This window comes from Hemiscyllium ocellatum, chromosome 19, assembly GCF_020745735.1.
Source record: "Hemiscyllium ocellatum isolate sHemOce1 chromosome 19, sHemOce1.pat.X.cur, whole genome shotgun sequence".
In the NCBI taxonomy this organism is placed as follows: domain Eukaryota; kingdom Metazoa; phylum Chordata; class Chondrichthyes; order Orectolobiformes; family Hemiscylliidae; genus Hemiscyllium; species Hemiscyllium ocellatum.
Genome location: NC_083419.1, coordinates 44203315 through 44224646, shown reverse-complemented (window position 1 = coordinate 44224646; position 21332 = coordinate 44203315). Strand labels below are relative to the sequence as shown.

At 41.3% G+C, this 21332-nt stretch overlaps 1 protein-coding gene across 1 annotated transcript in view; it reads left to right on the top strand.

The window, feature by feature from the left end:
- The window catches only part of cacna1c (calcium channel, voltage-dependent, L type, alpha 1C subunit), a 1009638-nt gene that overhangs the window by 967474 nt on the left and 20832 nt on the right, over nucleotides 1-21332 (top strand). Inside the window, exons 45-46 of the mRNA XM_060839877.1 lie at nucleotides 14477-14592; nucleotides 17868-17989. Of these exons, the coding sequence (XP_060695860.1) occupies nucleotides 14477-14592; nucleotides 17868-17989 (238 nt within the window). The remainder of the gene's footprint in view (nucleotides 1-14476; nucleotides 14593-17867; nucleotides 17990-21332) is intronic.

Genomic DNA, 21332 nt, shown 5'->3' with positions numbered 1-21332 from the left:
TGAAGAGAAAATAAAGAAAAAAGGCAAACAGATGTAAAAAGGAGTGAACAAACCCCTGCCTCAGGAGCCCTCCACTGTGTACTCCTCTGCCACCATCTTCCATCATTAGTGAGGGAATGTAGTTCCCTGCACATATTCAGGAGACAGTGTATTTGACCTGGATTCCGTGGTCACTTTCTGACTCAAGCATAGAGAAATCAGCACAAAATTGATAACTTTAGATTCCTGCATGCAACCTCTGATAAACCTGATTGCTATTGCTGAGCTTCTCTATGCATTTTGCTGGTCACTAAATACCAAGACCATGGGATCATCTTCCATGTGGAGCTGAGCAGTTGCCTGCTTTCTGTTTGTCTTCAGAGTGCTAGAGACCTGAAGCATTGCTTCCTTTACTAGCTGCAGAAATGCTTCATTGATATGCTTACTAAACCGTGCTCCTGAGTCTAATCTAGACAGAGTATTTATTGAGTTGATGGAGGGTGCAAGTCAAAACCTCACTGTTGCATTCTCAGAAGGTTGTTGCTTTCTCCTCAGAGGTGCTGGTTGTGTTCACAGTGGACAGACTGATCTCTTTCTCACCATAGACTGCTGGGGCCCATTAGTACCTGCATTAATGTGGAATTGCCGGTGTTGGACTATGGTGAACAAAGGCAGAAATCACATGATATCAGATTATAATCCAACAGGTTTATTTGAAATCACAAGCTTCTGGAGCACTGCTCCTTCTTCAGGTGAAGTGGAAGGAAGCACACAGGCAATTAATTTTTATGCAGGAAAATAATGGTAAGATAATTCAGATAATTAAGAGAGTCAAAAGTAAATATAGATGGTGTGAGTAGCATGTTGACGGGCTGAACAGCAAGTCTTTGCAGGTGATCAAAAGTGTCAAATGGTGTGAGTGAAGTGTCAACAGCTGAATAACAAGTGAAGGGATGACCAATGATCTGACTAATAATTACAAAAAATCAAAATAGAACATAGAACATAGAACAATACAGCACAGAACAGGCCCTTCGGCCCACGATGTTGTGCCGAACATCTATCCTAGATTAAGCACCCATCCATGTACCTATCCAATTGCCACTTAAAGGTCGCCAATGATTCTGACTCTACCACTCCCACGGGCAGCGCATTCCATGCCCCCACCACTCTCTGGGTAAAGAACCCACCCCTGACATCTCCCCTATACCTTCCACCCTTCACCTTAAATTTATGTCCCCTTGTAACACTCTGTTGTACCCGGGGAAAAAGTTTCTGACTGTCAACTCTATCTATTCCTCTGATCATCTTATAAACCTCTATCAAGTCACCCCTCATCCTTCGCCGTTTCAACGAGAAAAGGCCGAGAACTCTCAACCTATCCTCATATGACCTATTCTCCATTCCAGGCAACATCCTGGTAAATCTTCTCTGCACCCTCTCCAAAGCTTCCACATCTTTCCTAAAGTGAGGCGACCAGAACTGCACACAGTACTCCAAATGTGGCCTAACCAAAGTCCTGTACAGCTGCAACATCACTTCACGACTCTTGAATTCAATCCCTCTGCTAATGAACGCTAATACACCATAGGCCTTCTTACAAGCTCTATCCACCTGAGTGGCAACTTTCAAAGATCTATGTACATAGACCCCAAGATCCCTCTGTTCCTCCACCTGACTAAGAACCCTACCGTTAACCCTGTATTCCGCATTCTTATTTGTTCTTCCAAAATGGACAACCTCACACTTGGCAGGGTTGAACTCCATCTGCCACTCCTCAGACCAGCTCTGCGTCATATCTAAGTCCCTTTGCAGCCGACAACAACCCTCCTCACTGTCCACAACTCCACCAATCTTCGTATCATCTGCAAATTTACTGACCCACCCTTCGACTCCCTCATCCAAGTCATTAAATAAAAATTACAAACAGCAGAGGACCCAGAACTGGTCCCTGCGGAACTCCACTTGTAACTGGGCTCCAGGCTGAATATTTACCATCTACCACCACTCTCTGACTTCGACCGGTTAGCCAGTTTTCCATCCAATTGGCCAAATTTCCCTCTATCCTATGCCTCCTGACTTTCCGCATAAGCCTACTATGGGGAACCTTATCAAATGCCTTACTAAAATCCATGTACACTACATCCACTGCTCTACCCTCATCCACATGCTTGGTCACCTCCTCAAAGAATTCAATAAGACTTGTAAGGCAAGACCTACCCTTCACAAATCCGTGCTGGCTGTCCCTAATCAAGCAGTGTCTTTCCAGATACTCATAAATCCTATCCCTCAGTACCCTTTCCATTACTTTGCCTACCACAGAAGTAAGACTAACTGGGCTGTAATTCCCAGGGTTATCCCTATTCCCTTTTTTGAACAGGGGCACAACATTCGCTACTCTCCAGTCCCGTGGTACCACCCCCGTTGACAGTGAAGACGAAAAGATCATTGCCAACGGTACTGCAATTTCCTCTCTTGCTTCCCACATAATCCTAGGATATATCCCGTCAGGCCCGGGGGACTTGTCTATCCTCAAGTTGTTCAAAATGTCCAACACGTCTTCCTTCCTAAAAAGTGTCTCTTCTAGCTTACCAGTCCGTTTCACACTCTCCTCTTCAACAATACGGTCCCTCTCGTTCGTAAATACTGAAGAAAAGTACTCATTCAAGACCTCTCCTATCTCTTCCGACTCAATACACAATCTCCCACTACTGTCCTTGATCGGACCTACCCTCGTTCTCGTCATTCTCATGTTTCTCACATTGGCATAAAATGCCTTGGGGTTATCCTTGATCCTATCCGCCAAGGATTTTTCATGCCCTCTCTTAGCTCTCCTAATCCCTTTCATCAGGTCCCTTCTGGCTATCCTGTATCCCTCCACTGCTCTGTCTGAACCCTGTTTCCTCAACCTTATGTAAGCCTCCTTCTTCCTCTTTACTAGACATTCAACCTCCCTCGTCAACCAAGGCTCCCTCACACGACCATTTCTTTCCTGCCTGATAGGTACATACATATCAAGGACAAGTCGTATGTGCTTCTTGAAAAAGTTCCACATTTCCACCACATCCTTCCCTGACAGCCTATGCTCCCAACTTATGCTCCTCAAATCCTGTCTTACTGCATCGTAATTTCCCTTCCCCCAATTGTAAAATCTACCCTGTTGTGCGCAAATGGGACAGTGCTAGAGACAAACCAAATGGCTGGAATAACATGATAGGTATGAGTTAAAATGGAAACCTTAACAAGGATCTAACCAAAGTAACAAGTAATCCATAGCTCTACAAACTAATTAAGATAGATAAAAACAAGAAATGAAAGTGATGGTGTCAAAACAGAACAGTAAGGGAGATTTTATACAGAACAGTATAGTGGGGTTACATGCAGCGTAACATGAACCCAGGACCATAATTGAGGCCGTCCTCATGGGTACAGAACTCGGTTATCAGCTTCTGCTCAGCAATTCTGCTTTGTAGTGTATCTGAAAGGCCACCTTGAAGGACGTTTACCGGAAGATCAGAGACTGAATGTCCTTGACCACTGAAGTGTTCCCTGACTGGGGAGGGAACACATCTGCCTGGTGATGGTTACACAGTGTCCATTCATCCATTGTCGTAGTGCCTGCATAATCTTCCCAAAAACCAAGCTTCATTGCATATGAGGTAGGCAACATTAGCTGAGTCACATGAGTACGTACCGTATACGTGGTGGGTGGTGTTCCATGTGTGATGGAGGTATCCATGCCATTGATCTGATATATCTTGCAGAAATCGCCGTGGCAAGGTTGTGTGGTGTTGTAATTGCTGTTCTCCTGAAGACTGAGTGGTATGCTATGAACAATGGTCTGTTTGAGGTTAGTCGGCTATTTGAAGGCAAGAAGTGGAGACGTAGGGATGGCTTGGCAAGATGTTCATCATCATCAATGGCATGTTGATTGGCTGCAAAGAATATGTTGTAGCTTCTCCGCTGCAGGGAAGTACTTGACAATGAAAGGAACTCTATTGGTCATGTCCTGTGTCTGTCTTCTGAGGAGGCTGTTGTGGCTTTTCACTGTGGCATGTCGGAACTAGCAATCGATGAGTTGAGCATCATATCCTGTTCTTACGAGAGCATCTTTCAGCATCTGTAGGTGTCTGTCACATTGATTTTTGTCTGAGCAGATCCTATTTATACTTAGGGCTTGTCCGTAGAGGATGGTTTCTTTAACATGTTTGGGGTAGAAGCTGGAGAAGTGAAGCATCATGAGGTTATCCATGACTTTGTAGTAGAGTTAAGTACTGAAATGTCTGTCCTTGATGGAGATGCATGTGTCCAAGAATAAGACTGATTCTGAAGTGTAGTTCATGATAAATCTGATGACGGGACGAAAATTGTTGGTATTATTTAGATTAGACTTTTTTTAGATTAGACTTACAGTGTGGAAACAGGCCCTTCGGCCCAACAAGTCCACACCGACCCGCCGAAGCGAAACCCACCCATACCCCTACATTACCCCTTACCTAACACTATGGGCAATTTAGCATGGCCAATTCACCTGACCCGCACATCTTTGGACTGTGGGAGGAAACCGGAGCACCCGGAGGAAACCCACGCAGACACGGGGAGAACGTGCAAACTCCACACAGTCAGTCGCCTGAGTCGGGAATTGAACCCGGGTCTTCAGGCGCTGTGAGGCAGCAGTGCTAACCACTGTGCCACCGTGCCGCCCACAAATTATCAAGTAATTGTTTCGGTGATCCCTTGCCATGAGTCCAAAGGAAATAAATGTCATCAATGTATCTGGTATATGGGGATGGTTGAAGATCCTGTGCAGAAAATATTGGCATCTTGGGGTGCAAATTTGATCCCTGTGACTGTTTCATGTGTCTGGATGAAGAACTGGTTGTTGAAGGTGAAGATGTTGTGATTGAGGATGAAGCGGATGAGTTGTATGGTAGCGTCTGGGAATTGGTAGTTGTCAGTGTTGAGTACTGAGGCTGTTGCAGCAAGGCTGTCATCATGGGGATGCAAGTGTAGAGAGTCGAAACATCCTTTATAATGAAGACTGTTACTGGTTTGACTGATCTGTGAGTGTTGAGTTTCTATAAGAAATCTGTAGCATCACAACAGAAGCTGGGGGGTTCCTTGGACCTGTTACTTTGGTTAGATCCTCATCACACAACTCTTATATTTATCATATTGGTCTAGCCATTTAGTGTCTCGAGCACCATCCTATTTTTGATTTTTTGTAATTATTAATTGGATCAAAGATCATACCTTCACTTGCTATTCAGCTGATGACACTTTACTCACACCATTTGATACATTTGATCACCTGCAAAGACCTGTTATTCAGCCTGTCAACATTCCACTCTCACCATTTGTATTTATCTTTTGACACTCTTAATTACCTGGATTATTTTACCATTATTTCTTTGCATAGAAATTCTGTGTCTGTGTGCTTCCCTCCATTCACCTGATGAAGGAGCAGTGCTCCGAAAGCTTGTGATTTCAAATAAACCTATTGAACTATAACCTGGTGTCATGTGACTTCTGACTTTTTACTGCATAAAATAAGACAGGGCATTAGTTGTAAGAAAAAGGATAAAAGCATGCAAAGATAAGAATGAGATTCACTTGTGTTAATGGAAGTGTAACGCATTACAATGAAGCTCAATCAGTTGTTTAGATGTGGAGGTCTTGACAACTCCATGAGTAATCACTCTCTTCCTCAATTAACTCCAACATTTTCTTCCCTCATACAGCCTAATGTCCACCTCACTATTGTCTTGCCCCGATGGCTGGTTGTGAAAGAGTTTTATGATGGAAAAGGATAGAAGAGTCATGAGTAATGATGCAGGGCCAGGCAAGCCGGTAAAGGTGTCCCCAGTGAATAAGTATGATGCACAGAGGGCAGGAATGGGAAGCAATTTGGATGAACGAGTTGAGTGAGAGCCATTGGTTGGCATGTTGCATGCAATTGAGAGTTATTGTCCATAAGTTTTGGTGCAGTAGCAGAGTTAGACTGAATAGTGGAGTTCCTGTGGGTGTGAGGTAGCAGAGAGAAAATACTGGCACTTTCCCTTGCAAAGAGCAGAATATCATTAACCTTCCTTTGACAGTACTGGGTATTTCTTTTTACCTGAAACACCGCATTGACCCTGGTCACTATTTCTGTCCAGACTGGCAATTGGTGGTGTGGTCCCCTTTTACAGTCTGGAGAAAGAACACTGCCCTTCTGATAACTATCCATCTATCAGAATCTCCAGGCCCCTGTCAGAGAAAAAAGCTGTCAGGTTCCCTTTCTGCACCATTTGTTGAGTTCACAGTGTAAGGGACAGTTCCTGACTTAGTGTCTGATATGCTGTGGAGCTGGGTTTTAAATATTGGGCCAGCAACATGAATATTGGGAAGTCCCAGTAGTGGTGAACACTTCTACCACTGTTTTTACATGAGCTAGGTGCCAAAGAGACCAGTTGCAAATTCAATAAGCTGAACAGCAAAAATTTGCTTGAGAAAGTTTAACATGAGCCATGATGGACCATCTCCTCGAAAATTATACTCTGCCAAAAATGAAAAGATTCAGCCCCTTATTTCTAATCTAAGTCAATCAAGAAATTGCACTGTAAATTGCCTGTGATTTGTTTTTGAACCTGTCTGCCAATTGAGGAGCCTGTAAAAGTGCAAATGCAGGGCTCCTCACAGAGACATTCACAGGAAAGGTCTGTGGAAGCCATGCCACATTTACAGCAAGAGCTGCCATATTGCAATAAGTAAACATAGTTTAAACGTCTATAGCTTCTTTCAAAGACTATGGAAAGAGTAAGTGTGTAAGGTAAGTGTGTATGGCAGTAAAGTGAGTGAGGGGACAGGATGGCAGGTGAGATGGATAGATTAGCAGATGCTAAGGTGGTACACAATTGAGTGGGTAAGGGGTATGGTGACACTTGAGTGAGTGGGCAAGTAGGTAGGGTGACAGGTATGTAAGGGTTAGGGTGTGTGTATCATTTTCATGTGTGTCTGATTTACTTAATAATAATGAAACATAGTTTATCATGAGACGTGATCTATTATCATACTTCAGCACAAGATATAAACATGCAGTTCCATGAAAACTGTCTTTGCCTTTATTTCTTGAGTAATCTTACAGTTTTTAGACTACTGTGTTCTCATACTTGTTTAACATCTTCTTTGAAAGTTGAAGATGATAAAAAGGTTTATACTACCCCTGTTACAACTAGCTGAACTGAGGTTGAGACTGTTCTTTTCGCTCTCAAGGTTCCTGCCTCTTGTGCTAATATTGTCTTGGAGTGTCAGCTCCTTTGATTCAAGAGCCCCTTTAAATAAGGTTCTCCAGGTCGTCCCCAAGTATGTTGGCTTCCTATCGTTTACTATGTCAGCATGGTAACTGACATGCAGCTTCCTCCTATGTAGTGTTGTGGACCAGGCCAGACCCCCTCAAAATAGTTTAAGAAGGTAGCCTAGACTCTAACTTTTTTGAATTTTAAAGACAGATGTGAAGTGGATTTTCCTGGTGTGAAGCAGATCAAACCCCTTGGCTTTAAGCAAACCATGATTTATTTAAACACTACAGTTGAAACACGAACAAGAGAAAACAGCATTTAGAATGACTTAACTATTACAAAACTTAATGGACCTGATGCAATAACTTTTACTAATTAACTGCACTAATACAGTAACATCCCTTGAATACACCCCTTGGCAACAAGATAAATTCAAACATAAATTCTTACAGGCAGGAAGGAACAACATCCAAAGAGATTTCAGAAAAAGGTCAGAGGCTTTCTTTTCTGAAGCTGCAACTCCCCTAGACTCTCACATCCTGTGACTGCTACATCTATAACCTCCCTGAATAATTTTGCTGTCAAGTTTGACCCTTGATCTGATTGTACTTCTGTGGATAGTCTATATCTAGTGAAAAATCTGAATAACTCTTCTACAGTCCTTTTAACTGTGATATTGTCTAATGAAATGGCCTCTTGAAATCTTGTGGGCACATTCATTATTGTTAATAAATATCAATTCCCACTTGTTTTAGGTAGGCGTCCTAAGTAATTAATTAAGACCCTTGTAAAAGGTTCCTCAAATGCAGGAATGAGTCGTAAACATGCTGGTTTTATTACTGCCTCATGTTTTCCAATTACCTGATATGTATGACATGTCTGGCAAAATTCAACTGCATCCTTGTGCAGCGCAGGCCAGTAAAAATGTTTTTGGATTTTAGCTTGAGATTTTCCTACTCCTAAATAACCTCCTACTGTTAGTTCATGTGCCACCCGCAACATCTTTTTGTTCTGCTAGAGCAATTCTTTCTTTTTCTCTTTCCTCTGCTTTTAACCATATTTCAAACTGTTTCAGTTCCTTTTCATGTTCACGCTGCTTCATCTGCTATTGAATTCTAGCCATTTCGAAAGATTTGGATGGCATTTCCAGCAATTAGAAATGACGAGCTAATGCTGTAATTATGTCTCCTTTTCTCACAGATGAAGGCAATCCCAACTCCAGCTTGTCTGACAATTCCAACAGTTTTGCCTTGCTCACCTTTTATAAAACCCCCAAAGTCACTTCTTCCACTCCAGAAAACTCCTCATGACTGAAAGAGCATTTCTACACAAAGCACTGTAGAATTCAAAACCCAGAACAAAAGATTAACACAGACCATTTGCTACCTTTGAGTTAGGTCAGGTGGTGGAGGTATAGTTCAGAATTGGAACCGAAAGTGGAATTATAGAATCAATCCCGACAAGAGCCCCCAGTCTGTTTGTGGACCAGGCCAAACCCCCTCAAAATATTTTAAGAAGGTAACCTAGACCCTAACCTTTTATTATTTTAAAGTTTGATGTGAAGTGGATATTCCAGGTATGATGCAGGTCAAACCACTCAACCTTAAGCAAAACAATTTATTTAAACACTACACTTGAAACACGAACAGAAGAAAATGGAATTTAGCATAACTTAACTATTAGAAAGTTTAACTGGCCTGATACAGTCACTAAAACTAATTAACTGTTCCAATACAGTAATATCCCTTAAACACACCCCTTGGCAAAAAGATAAATTCAAACACAGATTCTTACATGTTTGAGGGAACAACGTCAAAGAGATTTCAGAAGAAGGCCAGAGGTGTTCTTTTCTGAAGCTTGCAACTCCCCTGGACTCTCACGTCTTGTGACTGCTAATTATATTAATTACATTGCTGTATCAAACTGCTGGAATGACTATGACAATTCTGTCACTTTAAAAAGGCTATTTTATCCTTGTTTTGTTTCGAGAGAAGTCGTGAAGACAGGGTTGAAGAGTCAAGTTCAACAATGGAAGGGGAATGGGCCAGTTCTCTCAGTTCAGGTTTTTTCTGGTTTGTTTTAGCTAAAACAAAACTAATCTTTTTAAAGTGACAGCAGTGTCACAGTCATTCCAGCAGTTTGATACAGCAATGTAATTAATATAATTTACTTACTCCATATAAGTTTCTGCTCCAGGAAGGGTGTTACAAAAGACAGAATTGGACATTATAATTTCCTTATTGATTGAGCTGACCCTAGATGCCGGGCTGTCTCATCAACAAGTAGTCAATATAGTCAATCAAGGGAAATAATTTTCATACATGTTCAGCCTGATCCAATTTGACAGTGAATTCTGCAAGCTTCCTGGCGAACTATCTCAGTTCCCTTTCCAACATGCCATTGAGTTGGCCAATTTTGCTTTTAGTGTCTCAAAAGAGCTATTATTTATTTGAAATGGACATTCCACTACTTACAAGTGGCAAGTGTATAGGGAGGAAGATGCAATGAGGCAGTAGTGAGGAGTGTAGAAAGGCAGCTGAGTATGAGAGAGGCTAGGTCAGATTGAAGAGTACTTGGGTGGTGAAGCATTTTCATGGGGTCTGGAAGAGTCAGAGAGTCAGGAGCAGATGACAGGAAGAACTGGATTACTGGTAGAGTTGAGTCAGACCTGGAGGGTTGTTGGTTGTCAGATCAGGTGGTGGAGGTATAGCTCAGAATTGGAGACTTTTTTGGAGGCTTCCTAGCAAAGAGTAATTGTTATCAGAAGTTTAAATCTCCTGGGCAGTTTCCAAAATTACAGTCCATCGGGATCTCAACTTTGGGTATGGTCGCACTCTGACTGTCTGGAGACCGAAAGACCTGCATCATTATTTATCCACTGTTCCTGATATTTCAATACACATCCAAATTTCACACAAAGGTTTTGTTTTGTAAAAAAATGGGTTGAGTTGTATTAAAAATTTGCTGTCAATTTCAAGGTATATAACGGTGGGTTTCTCTCTGAGTTTTTCTGAGTTAACTCTTGCAATTCCCAATGCTGACCCCATTATAAATACATGATATCTCTGTGGTGCTGTTCTCATGCTATCTTGTATTTATTAGCAGATGATGACCATGGTGCCATATTTAAAGCCCAGATAATGTGTTCCAGGTGAAACATTGCCCGCCACCAAGTGAGCTTTACTGTATACATAGTGGAGACAAACAAAAGAGTTAAATCTTCTGCAGGCACATGGGTAAAACTCACTGGAACATTCAAAAATGCATTCCTAGACATTATTACCTGTCTTATTGACTGTCAATGCAACTACAATACAAGAATTAAACCTCATAGGCTGCCCATCCTTATCATCACAACATGTGAGCACCTGCAGAGACATAAACAGAGTTAACATTTCAAGTCCACAAAGAGTCACATCACATTCAAAACACTGTTTGCCACTTGGTTGTTATACTGGTGTAGGTAGGAGTTGCATATGGGGACTTTTAGGAATCCATCCAAAAACACTGTAAAGGAAATCCCCAGGAAATTGTCTTTTCTGATGGGTAATTCCAACATGCCTGGAACCTTTCAATAATCTCCATTTAAATCAAAGACTTCAGTTGATTCTGATGAAATTAAGTAAAACAGTTATCCTTGAAAGGTTAGACATAGTCTTAACTCCTGAGTAACTATTAAACAGACTTACTTATCTAACAAATCAAAAACTACTCACCCTTCAGACTCCTTACTTCCACCTGAACTGACTACCAGGACGTAACACCCAAATACCTCCACCACTGCCCCCTACATTCTTAGCTTCGCCTAGCCCAACTCAACCAGCCCAGGACCCACATCACCTACCCCCTGCCTCCCACCAGATCTGACCCTAAAGTCTTGTTCTGCCAGACATGATCCAACCACCCCTACTGATACTAACCCAACATCCCTCTTAGGCTGGAATGTACCCGATGCCCTTGTTACACCCTGTTGTTGGACCTGACCCATCATGCACCCCAACTGGACCTGATTTCACACACCCACTCTGACCTACCCAAAATATTGCATTACTTACCTTGCTATCTCACACCCTTACACTCGGCACTCGACCCTTAACCCTATTTGCACCCGACCGACCTGACCCTACCCAAGCCACCCTATTAATTTGGAATGTGATGACCTACATATCTGACATCCTATCTCTGGCATTCTATTCCCTCTCCATTTGGCACCTTTCTCAGCCAGCATCCTATTTACTTGATATCTCGACACCCTACCCTCCAGCTGGCACACTTACCTACTTCCCACTAGGCACTGTAACAGCATTGTAACATCACATTATATTTTCATACTTTTGTTTGACAGCAGTTATCAAAATGGCTATCTGAAGCTTTAACTGTCAGAATCCAATAGCTCGACAAAAATGAGAACTGCAGATGCTGGAGATTAGAGTCAAGATTAGAGTGGTGCTGAAATGCACAGCAGGTCCAGCAGCATCCAAGGAGCAATGATTCCTGATGAAGGGCTCCTGCCCGCAACGTTGATTTTCCTGCTCCTCGGACGCTGCCTGACCTGCTGTGATTTTCCAGAATTCAACAGCTGACTGTTGTGAAAATGATTGTAGTTTGCCTTCCTCTGATAACTGTCTGTGGTTTACTCACAACCTTGGTGTTATCTTTGACTCCAAGCTGAGCATCCAACCACATATTTGTAATTTTACTTACACCATCTTTTTCCACTTCAACTACATCATTCTTCTCTCCTCTGCACTAACATATCTGCTGCTGAAATCTTTATTCTTTGTTAATTCTAGACTTGACTATTTCAGCACACTCACAGATGGCCTCCTATTTCTAACCAGCATAAACCTGAAATCATCCAAAACTCTCACCAGGGTCACTCTCACTAAGCCTCATTCAACCGTCACCCTTTACTTTCAAATTACATTGAAGCCTTGTTAATGAAAGCTTCTGTTGTAAATTTCTCATCTTTCTATATCCTCCCACCTTCCTAATTCTGTAATCTGTTCCAGGCCTCTAAAATATCTGTGCTTTTTCAGTTATGGCCTAATGAGTATCTCTGATTTCAGTTGTGTCACAGTCTCCAATGCTGTCAGCTCTGGAATATCCTCCAGAAAGCTGCTCTTTTAGACACTGCTTAAAACCTATTTCTTTGTCAAGCTTTTGGCCATCTTCCATAACCCAATTTTCTCTTGATAATACCCCTTTGGAGAATTTTGGGATGTTTTACAATGTTATAGGTGCTAAATACATAGAACTTGCTGTCATATGAATCACATAGATGGAAGGAGCAAAAGGGAAGTTGGCTTGCATTATTAAAAATGATGTAGTGTGGAATGGTAATAACATTTCCATATGGTTCTGTCAATTTCCTGTCAGACAACTTGTGGAAATTCCGGGCAAGTATGTTTACGCTCTTTTCATAGTACAATTGTTGGTCATACATTGTCTAGAAGTGTGGAGGATGCGGATTCAATTATAACTGATTAAGCAAATTGAATAAATAGGTAATGGGAACAATTTGGGGGTTTATGGAAAGAGAGATAACTTGGACACTCATTTTAGGCACATGCACAATGGGTGAAACGTGCTGTATCATTTGACAATCTTTGATACTTCTGCAATCTCCTGAATGAAATTGGATTGATAACATAGGCCTGTGAGCAGTGGAGTGTCACAAGGATTGGTGCTGGGTCCTCTACTTTTTGTCATTTACTTAAATGATTTGGATGCGAGCATAAGAGGTACAGTTAGTAAGTTTGCAGATGACACCAAAATTGGAGGTGTAGTGGACAGCGAAGAGGGTTATCTCAGATTACGACAGGATCTGGACCAGACTGAGCCAATGGGCTGAGAAGTGGCAGATAGAGTTTAATTCAGATAAATGCGAGGTGCTGCATTTTGGGAAAGCACATCTTAGCAGGACTTATACACTTAATAGTAAGGTCTAGGGAATGTTGCTGAACAAAGAGACCTTGGAGTGCAGGTTCATACCTCCTTGAAAGTGGAGTCGCAGATAGATAGGACAGTGAAAAAGGTGTTTGGTATGATTTCCTTTATTGGTCAGAGTATTGAGTACAGGAATTGAGAGGTCATGATGCAGCATTACAGGACATTGGTTAGGCCACTGTTGGAATATTTCGTGCAATTCTGGTCTTCCTATCGGAAAGATGTTGTGAAACTTGAAAGGGTTCAGAAAAGATTTTCATGGATGTTGCCACAGTTGCAGGATTTGAGCGAAGGGAGAGGTTGAACAGGTTGGGGCTGTTTTCCCTGGAGCATTGGAGCTGAGGGGTGACCTTATAGAGGTTTACAAAATTATGAGGGGCATAGATAGGATAAATAGGCAAAGTCTTTTCCCTAGTGTCGGGGAGTCCAGAACTCGAGGGCATAGGTTTAGGGTGAGAGGGGAAAGATATAAAAGAGACCTAAGGGGCAACTTTTTCACACAGAGGGTGGTGCATGTATGAAATGAGCTGCCAGAGGAAGTGGTGGAGGCTGGTACAACTGCAACATTTAAGAGGCGTTTGGATGGGTATATGAATAGGAAGGGTTTGGAGGGATATAGGCCGGGTGCTGGCAGGTAGGACTAGATTGGGTTGGGATATCTGGTCGGCATGGACGGGTTGGACCGAAGGGTCTGTTTCCATGCTGTACATCTCTATGACTCTATAACTGTCAAACCTGAAGTGTGCTTCCGCATTTCCGAGTGGAATCTTCTCACAAACATATGGAGCTCCCTTCTTTCATAAAGATTAAGGGCCCGAGCAGTAATCTGCATGAGATTGCTATTCCTCAGAAAATCTGGCCCATGAACTCCACAGCTGCTGCCTGACCTTCTGCATTTCCCCAACACCTTCTATTTTTATTTCGGATTTTCAGCATCTCCAGTACTTTAATAAAGCAAAGAACTGCAGATGCAGGGGATCTGAAGCAACAAAGACAGAAATTACTAGAGGAACTCAGCAGGTCTGGCAGCATCTGTGGGAAGAAAACAGAATTAACATTTTAAATCCAGTGACCCTTCTTCAGAAGTTCTTTGAAGTACTTTACTTTCATTCTAATGAACCATCATTAGGTACTATCATTAATGCTAATGTATTTGATTCTCTAATAATTATCTGCATAATAAGTCAGAAGTATATTCATTTTTACCTATCTTTATCTTTTATTTTAATGATGTATTTTGGTTGTTTGTTTTTGCTTAACCCTTCCAGGAATTCATATAAAGAGCATGATGAAAAACAGCTCACTCCACCGGTGGATTGCTGTGAGGCAAGTGATAAAAAGACCCTGTCTCCTTCAAAGGGACTTCTTTCAGCAACATCATTAGGTAACTTAAAATATGTAATTCAAATTTAGTTTTTATTATAACCAATCCTGATAATTAGAATTGTTGAATGAAACAAATACAATATACAATTTTAAGATACAGAGACAGTTGTGGTTCTTTTCCAAAGGTGCACCTGTTGATGTCTAGATGGAATAGTTCATAAACAGATTTGATCTGTTATGAACCTATACCTAAGATTTTGTTTACTCCAAATACATTGACATTTCCAGCCAACCTATACTTACGATCTGTAGGACATACTATAGAATATGATTAGATTAGATTAGATTACTTACAGTGTGGAAACAGGCCCTTTGGCCCAACAAGTCTACACCGACCCTCCGAAGCGCAACCCGCCCAGACCCATTTACCCCTTCACCTAACACTACGGGCAATTTAGCGTGGTCAATTCACCTGACCTGCGCATTTTTTGGATTGTGGGAGGAAACCAGAGCACCCGGAGGAAACCCACGCAGACACTGGGAGAATGTGCAAACTCCACACCGTCAGTGCCGTGAGGCAGCAGTGCTAACCACTGTGCCACCATGCCACCCACAAATATGTGGTATGCTAATTAATTCTCCCTTCATTTGTATATGGAGAATAAAAATCATCAGGATTCCAGGAATGATATAAACTACAGTTCTGATGTGAACCGTTAGCAAACTTGTAGATAGAGTGTAGTATTTGCTAAGTATTACTGATCTCTCATGGCAAAGTATTTAATATGTACTATTTTATCCAGAATGTTTCAGACATTCTGATTCCTGTCTGAACAATTTGACTATTGGTTATCTTCATCAAAATACACACTTAACTGTCAGTGACTTTTCTGGCCAAGATTCTGAGTTTGGCCTTTTCCAAACATGTCCAAAGGTAAACAAAGACAAATCCACACAGTGCAAAAGCAGCTTTGCATGGCTAGACACACCTTTTTTTCTGTCACTTGATGCTATATTTCAGCAGTTAAAGGGTCTAATGACATTGACAGTGACTGAGGCGTGTGTAAGATATATGAGTGGGGTAAATGGCAGGAAGGTGGGTGAGTACTTAAGGTTGGTCGAGGTGGCAGATCCAGGAGGGTGGGGTCATTCAGGATGGGCTTGATATGGGGTCAGTTTAAGAGTTTTAGAGGGTTTATAGCAGGTTTTACAACCTCCAACTTTTTCATGGATAATTATTAAGCTTCAATTAGTTGGAACCTTCTCATTTCACAAACTTTAATGAACTTGTTCAGTAGGTTCCAGATGTAGGAGACTTGCCCATCAGAATATTAAATTTCCAGAAATTAGTGAAATCAATAATGAACTTATTGAGTCATGAAGACTGCAGAACCCTCAAGTGAAAAATGAGATGCGATTCTTCCTGCTTGCACTGAGCCTTGCAGAAGCAGTGTAGCAGGTCAAAAACCAAAATGTTGGCCAGGGTATATGTGGTGTGTTAAAGTGGCAGGCAACTGGAAGTTCGGTGTCTTTATTGCAGGAGGTGTTCTGCAAAGCATTCACCCAATGTACATTCACCTCAACAATTTACCTGCAATTCACTTAGTCCAGTCTACGTATTTGCTGCTCACAATGTGATCTTCTCTGCATTGAGAGACGAAACACAGACAATTGTAGAACTTAAACACCATCTTCTCTATCCTTTACCCACCACCACATGACAGGCCCAGTGCTGACATGGGCTGTTTTCAGCACAACCAACCCATTTTCACTTAATTATGTTCCTCATTATCAGCTTTACTTTCTTCCTGGCTTACTATTGTTCATCTGCCTAACTGTCGTTCTTTCTCTCTGGACTATGTCTATCTGCTCACTCTTCTTGAACTCCTCCATCCATGTCTTCAGCATATATACACCTTTTTCCTGGGGTGCTATCAATTCTAAAGAATGGTCACTAGACTTGAAACATTAACTCTGCTTTCTCTCCACAGATGTTCTGAGACCTGCTGAGTTTCTGCAGCCAATTTTTTTTATATGTGTACAAATGTTAGCTGAGACTGGACCCAAATCTGTCTGAAACAGTCCTTTCTCCAACATACTCACACATGAAGAAATAATCAGTTATGGGAAATACCAGAAGGTTTCGAGCTTCTGTGAAACCATACACCTTTTTAAAATATATTCATGGGATGTGAGCATACTGCCAATCATGATTGCTCTTGAGAAGGTGACAGTGAGCTATCTTCTTGAACATGACATTCTATTTGAGGTGTTGAATTTGTAATGAAGAAATGTCTAATGATTGTTGGTTCTCCTTTTATCAATAAGAACTAAGACTGGATTTTTGCAACAAAAGAGACCACCTTTCATTTTCAGAGGGGAGAGAATGGAGTCAGGTTGTGATTCGTGCATGTGCATTTCACAGAGGCAGTCGCCCGCCCATAGAAATCAACAGCTATCAGCAGCTATCTCCGCTCCTGTGTAGTTTTGATAACTTATGAGTGTAAAATTTAAATGTAATAATCTACAGATTAGGTCTGGTAGCATCAGGTCTAAATTTTGTGGATATATTTGCAGAGCTAGGATAACCTCTTGGAGAAGTAAGATACCACTTTTGATAAAGCCCCAGGAAACCAGATCAGTTGTCCTTTGGAAGCAAGTATAAATGCGATGATTTGATTGACAATAACAAGTGCATATAGTTTCTTTGCAGTGGGGCTAAGAATACCATTGCTTGTTGTTGTAAGAGTTTATGCATTTGAATGAAATGTTTGTTAATATAAAGCATTATGAGTGGAAGGAATGTTGTAGATTATTTTTTATGAATGAAAGTATTATTTTTCAGTATAATGAAGTCTGCAATAGACACTTAGTACAATATTTTATCTCTGCATAAGTCTTGATATGTGTTCATGGTGGATACTTGATGAGTTAGCATGATAGGCGCGAGGGCAAAAAGAGTAATCAGTGAGATAGTATCAGTTGGCATACTCTGCAACTATGTGACATATGGCCTATAAAGGAACATGAGTGTCAAGTGTTTTTTGAAACATCAACAGAGTGCCAGGACACAGAGGCAGATCTTCCACCAAAATTGCATTAGTATTTTTCCATTCTCATTCTGAGATCGTCTAGCCTGCCACTCCAGAATGAAACCCCCAATTTCCAAGTCACTTTTTCTTAATCAGATTTGCAAAGCTGAGAATTTTCCTAACTCTGTTCTCCCAACCCAAAAATGACATCAAAGCCTGAGTCTTCATTAGCCTTACTGATATATCAATAATCAGTAACAGCTATTTATATGCCCTTGTTTAATATATTTGCTTCTTGAAGGGAGAAGATCATCATTTCACCTGGAGTGCCTAAAGAGACAGAAGAATCAGGGCTTGGAAGTTCCTGGCACAACTCCACTCTCTCAGAGGACAGCATTCCCACTGCATTTAATTCAGCAGCAGGTAACAGAAAGTTACAAATATTCACAACTGCTTCTGTGACAACATTATACTCTATCTTTTACCAAAATGAATGGTTCACAGAGACCTTTACCTGTCCAGTACCTGGACAAAGTAGATATTGGGAAGATGTTTCCATTGTTAGGAGAGACTAAGACCGGAGGCGACAGCCTTAGAGTAAAGGGAAAGCCTTTTAGAACACAGATAAGGAGAAGCTTCTTCAGCCAGAGAATGGTGAATCTATGAAATTCACTGCCACAAAAAGCTGTGGAGACCAGGTCATTGAGTATGTTTAAGACGGGGGAGATAGATAGATTCTTGATCGTCAAAGGGATCAAGGGTTATGGGGAGAAAGCAGAAGATTGGGTTGAGAAACTTATCAGCCATGATTGAATGGTGGCGGCAGACTCAATGGGCTGAATTTCTGCTCCTATGTCTTATGGTACCCCAGTATGCTGTTTGTAAAGAATTGATTTGACTTAGCACAGTTTGGATTACTGATGTTCTAAATTGCTAGTTTAATTGCTACTAAATGAATGAGAGTGGGTTAGTCAGGTCATATTTCTGGTCAATAATAACCCCCCAGGATACTGACTGTGGAAGATTGTTCAAAGGTAATGCCATTAAACACTAAGCGACTGTCCAGTTATCAAAGTATCAAGAGGGATTCCTTTTTTTTCGAGATGGTCATTCTCAGACACGTGCCTGACACAAATATTCATTGCCGCTTACAAGCTAAAATTTTTTTTTAAATTATTCATTCATGGGATATCAGGGAGAAAGTGATTAGAGTTGAAAGCTAGTCAGATAGAAGCAAGAATTTTAAAGTTCAAAGAGAGCAGCAAAAGTTTAAAGAACAAGCCTGAAAACGAACACTGCAACAGTGGTGAGAGTTAAGAGTTCAGGTGAGACTCCGCGTTCTAAAGAAAATTGATGTGTGATATACTAACTAATTACTTAACATGAAAAATGGTGTGTATTTTTTCTCCCCCTCTAAACAAAATTATTTATTCAAATTAGGAGCTCGGAAGTTAAAAACATTTGAAGCCTTATTAAGTTATTTGTATAATACAATAAGATGGCCGGGCAAGTGATCGGTTGCATCCATATAATGTAAAGGCTGGTAGACACCTGTGTGATCTATGATGACTACATCTTTAGTTTGCAGCTCTAGGAATTTGGGCTCAGAGTTAATGAGCCAGAGTCTGAATTTAGGACATTGCAAGGCATCATGGAGAGGAATTTGCCTGGGCAATTTACTCTATTAAACTACGTTCTTCAGATTTGGTCTGTGATCTGGGGGCAGGTTGCAGTGACTGCAAGTGGAGCAGCTATGGAGATCAAGAAGGCAGAAGTAAAGAATCCTTAGTCCTTGTAGTTGTCCAGTAATTTCACGATTTTTTGAATTGGGATTGATGTCAAATAACATCAACCCCTGGAGCTTTGCAACAAATAGGAGTTTAATTACAATCAATTATTTTCAGCAGCATGAGATAGGGTCATGAAGAGAGTAGTTGCTGTAACCTGTGCCAGCTTCTTGATTGCTTCTTCATTGGTGAAGGCCATTTGAGGCTGAGCAAATTTTTCTGCCCATTTTCTGAAATAATGAGCTTTTTCTGTAAGTAGTGCTGACTTTTGGCTTTGAGGATTGGTAATGAACCACAAGAAAGGGATATGCAGGTAAATTTCTGAGCATCGTAATATCTCTTCGAGTCTTTGTGGCTTGTTTTCTGATTCAACCAAATGTATTGCATACCTCCAAGCTTGCACTGGGTAGTCCTGTAGCTATCCTGTAGGCATCTTGCTTTGATATTGATGCTTTGTTGTTGCTTCAGATCTTCAGTCTCTAGATAATCAGAAACCACATATACCATGTAAGAATCATGTTAGGACCTCTTATATAAACCAAGATACTTACTACATGGGAATTGCCTGAGGGGTTTATACTTTTAATGGACAATTGCTTGGTGTTTGTAACTCTTTAAAAAATCACAATGAGTTACTCAGAGAATTCTAACTATTCATCTTAATAGGTAGTTAGGAAAGGTCAGAGGATTAAAAACTACTCTGACTCCTGGCCAAAAATTTAACTGACCCCTCCTGCCCAATCACTCCTACTGACCTTGGCATCCAACTCCACCTATCAATCCAATCCCAGCCCATCTACTCCTCATGTCCACCAAACAAATCCCAGTCTCCACAATCATCTAACTGACCCAAACCCTCACTCCCCACCAACAACTGACCCAACAATCTCCGCCTGTGCTTCCATGGACACCTGAACAGCCCTAACCCACTCCCCCATGGACATCAGACAACTAAAACCCCGAATTCCTGAACGTGCTGTTCCAAACTGGCACACCCTACTCTCTCATCATGAACTACCACATGTACCCACTCATTCACCTATCACCTATATTCCTTCACACATGTAACACCCCGCCAACTAGCATCTGTAATCACTTGACATGCCAGGGACATGTATCCCTCACCCATTTGATACCCTGCTGCCCCAAACCATCTGCCAACATAACCCCTCATTTACCTTACACATTTACTTTCTCTCAGTAGCTGTCAAAGTGGATTTGGGACCTTTAAACATGGAATATAGCTATTGTCGTAAAAGGGGGAATGGTTTCTATGATGATCCACTTTGCTACTGCCTACATTGCTTCACTCATGTAGTTTCTTGCCTCAGACATTTAGCTGGCAATGTCCTGAAAAGATAAATGGCCAATTTTTTGTCTGATCTGAATCAGAAATAGGGATTCTGACCCAGATTGTAAAATTCAAGCCAATGAGGTCAACAGAGGCAATGTTTCTCCTCCAGTATGTTCTGGATACCTCATTGGTTCCATTGGACCAATCTTGATACATATGCGAGGCTGGGCCAAAGATCTTTGAAGCAGTGAACTATGCTATATCCCTGAAGGCCCAATCATCTGCAGTGCAATGTGTCTGTATTTTCATTACATTCAAGTGATTCCAGAAAAAACTATTCCTTCATAGTTACCTGTTTGAAACAGTTTTACAGATTATTGAAACTTCAGGCCCCAAAAGTATCTTAGGAGGTGGGCAGATGCATTACAGATGTAGCATAATGTGGTTAGATGAGAGGTTATCCATTTTGGTAGCAAAAGCAGGAAGGCAAATTGTTATCTGAAGGGTTATAAATTGAGACAGTGAAATGCACAATGAGACCTCAGTGTCATCATACACCAGTCGCTGAAGGTAAGCATGCAAGTTCAGCAGACTTCAAAGAAGGCAAATGGTATGTTGGCTTTGATAGCAAGATGGTTTGAGTACAGGAGCAGGGATGCTGCAATTGTATGAGGCCTTTGTGAGA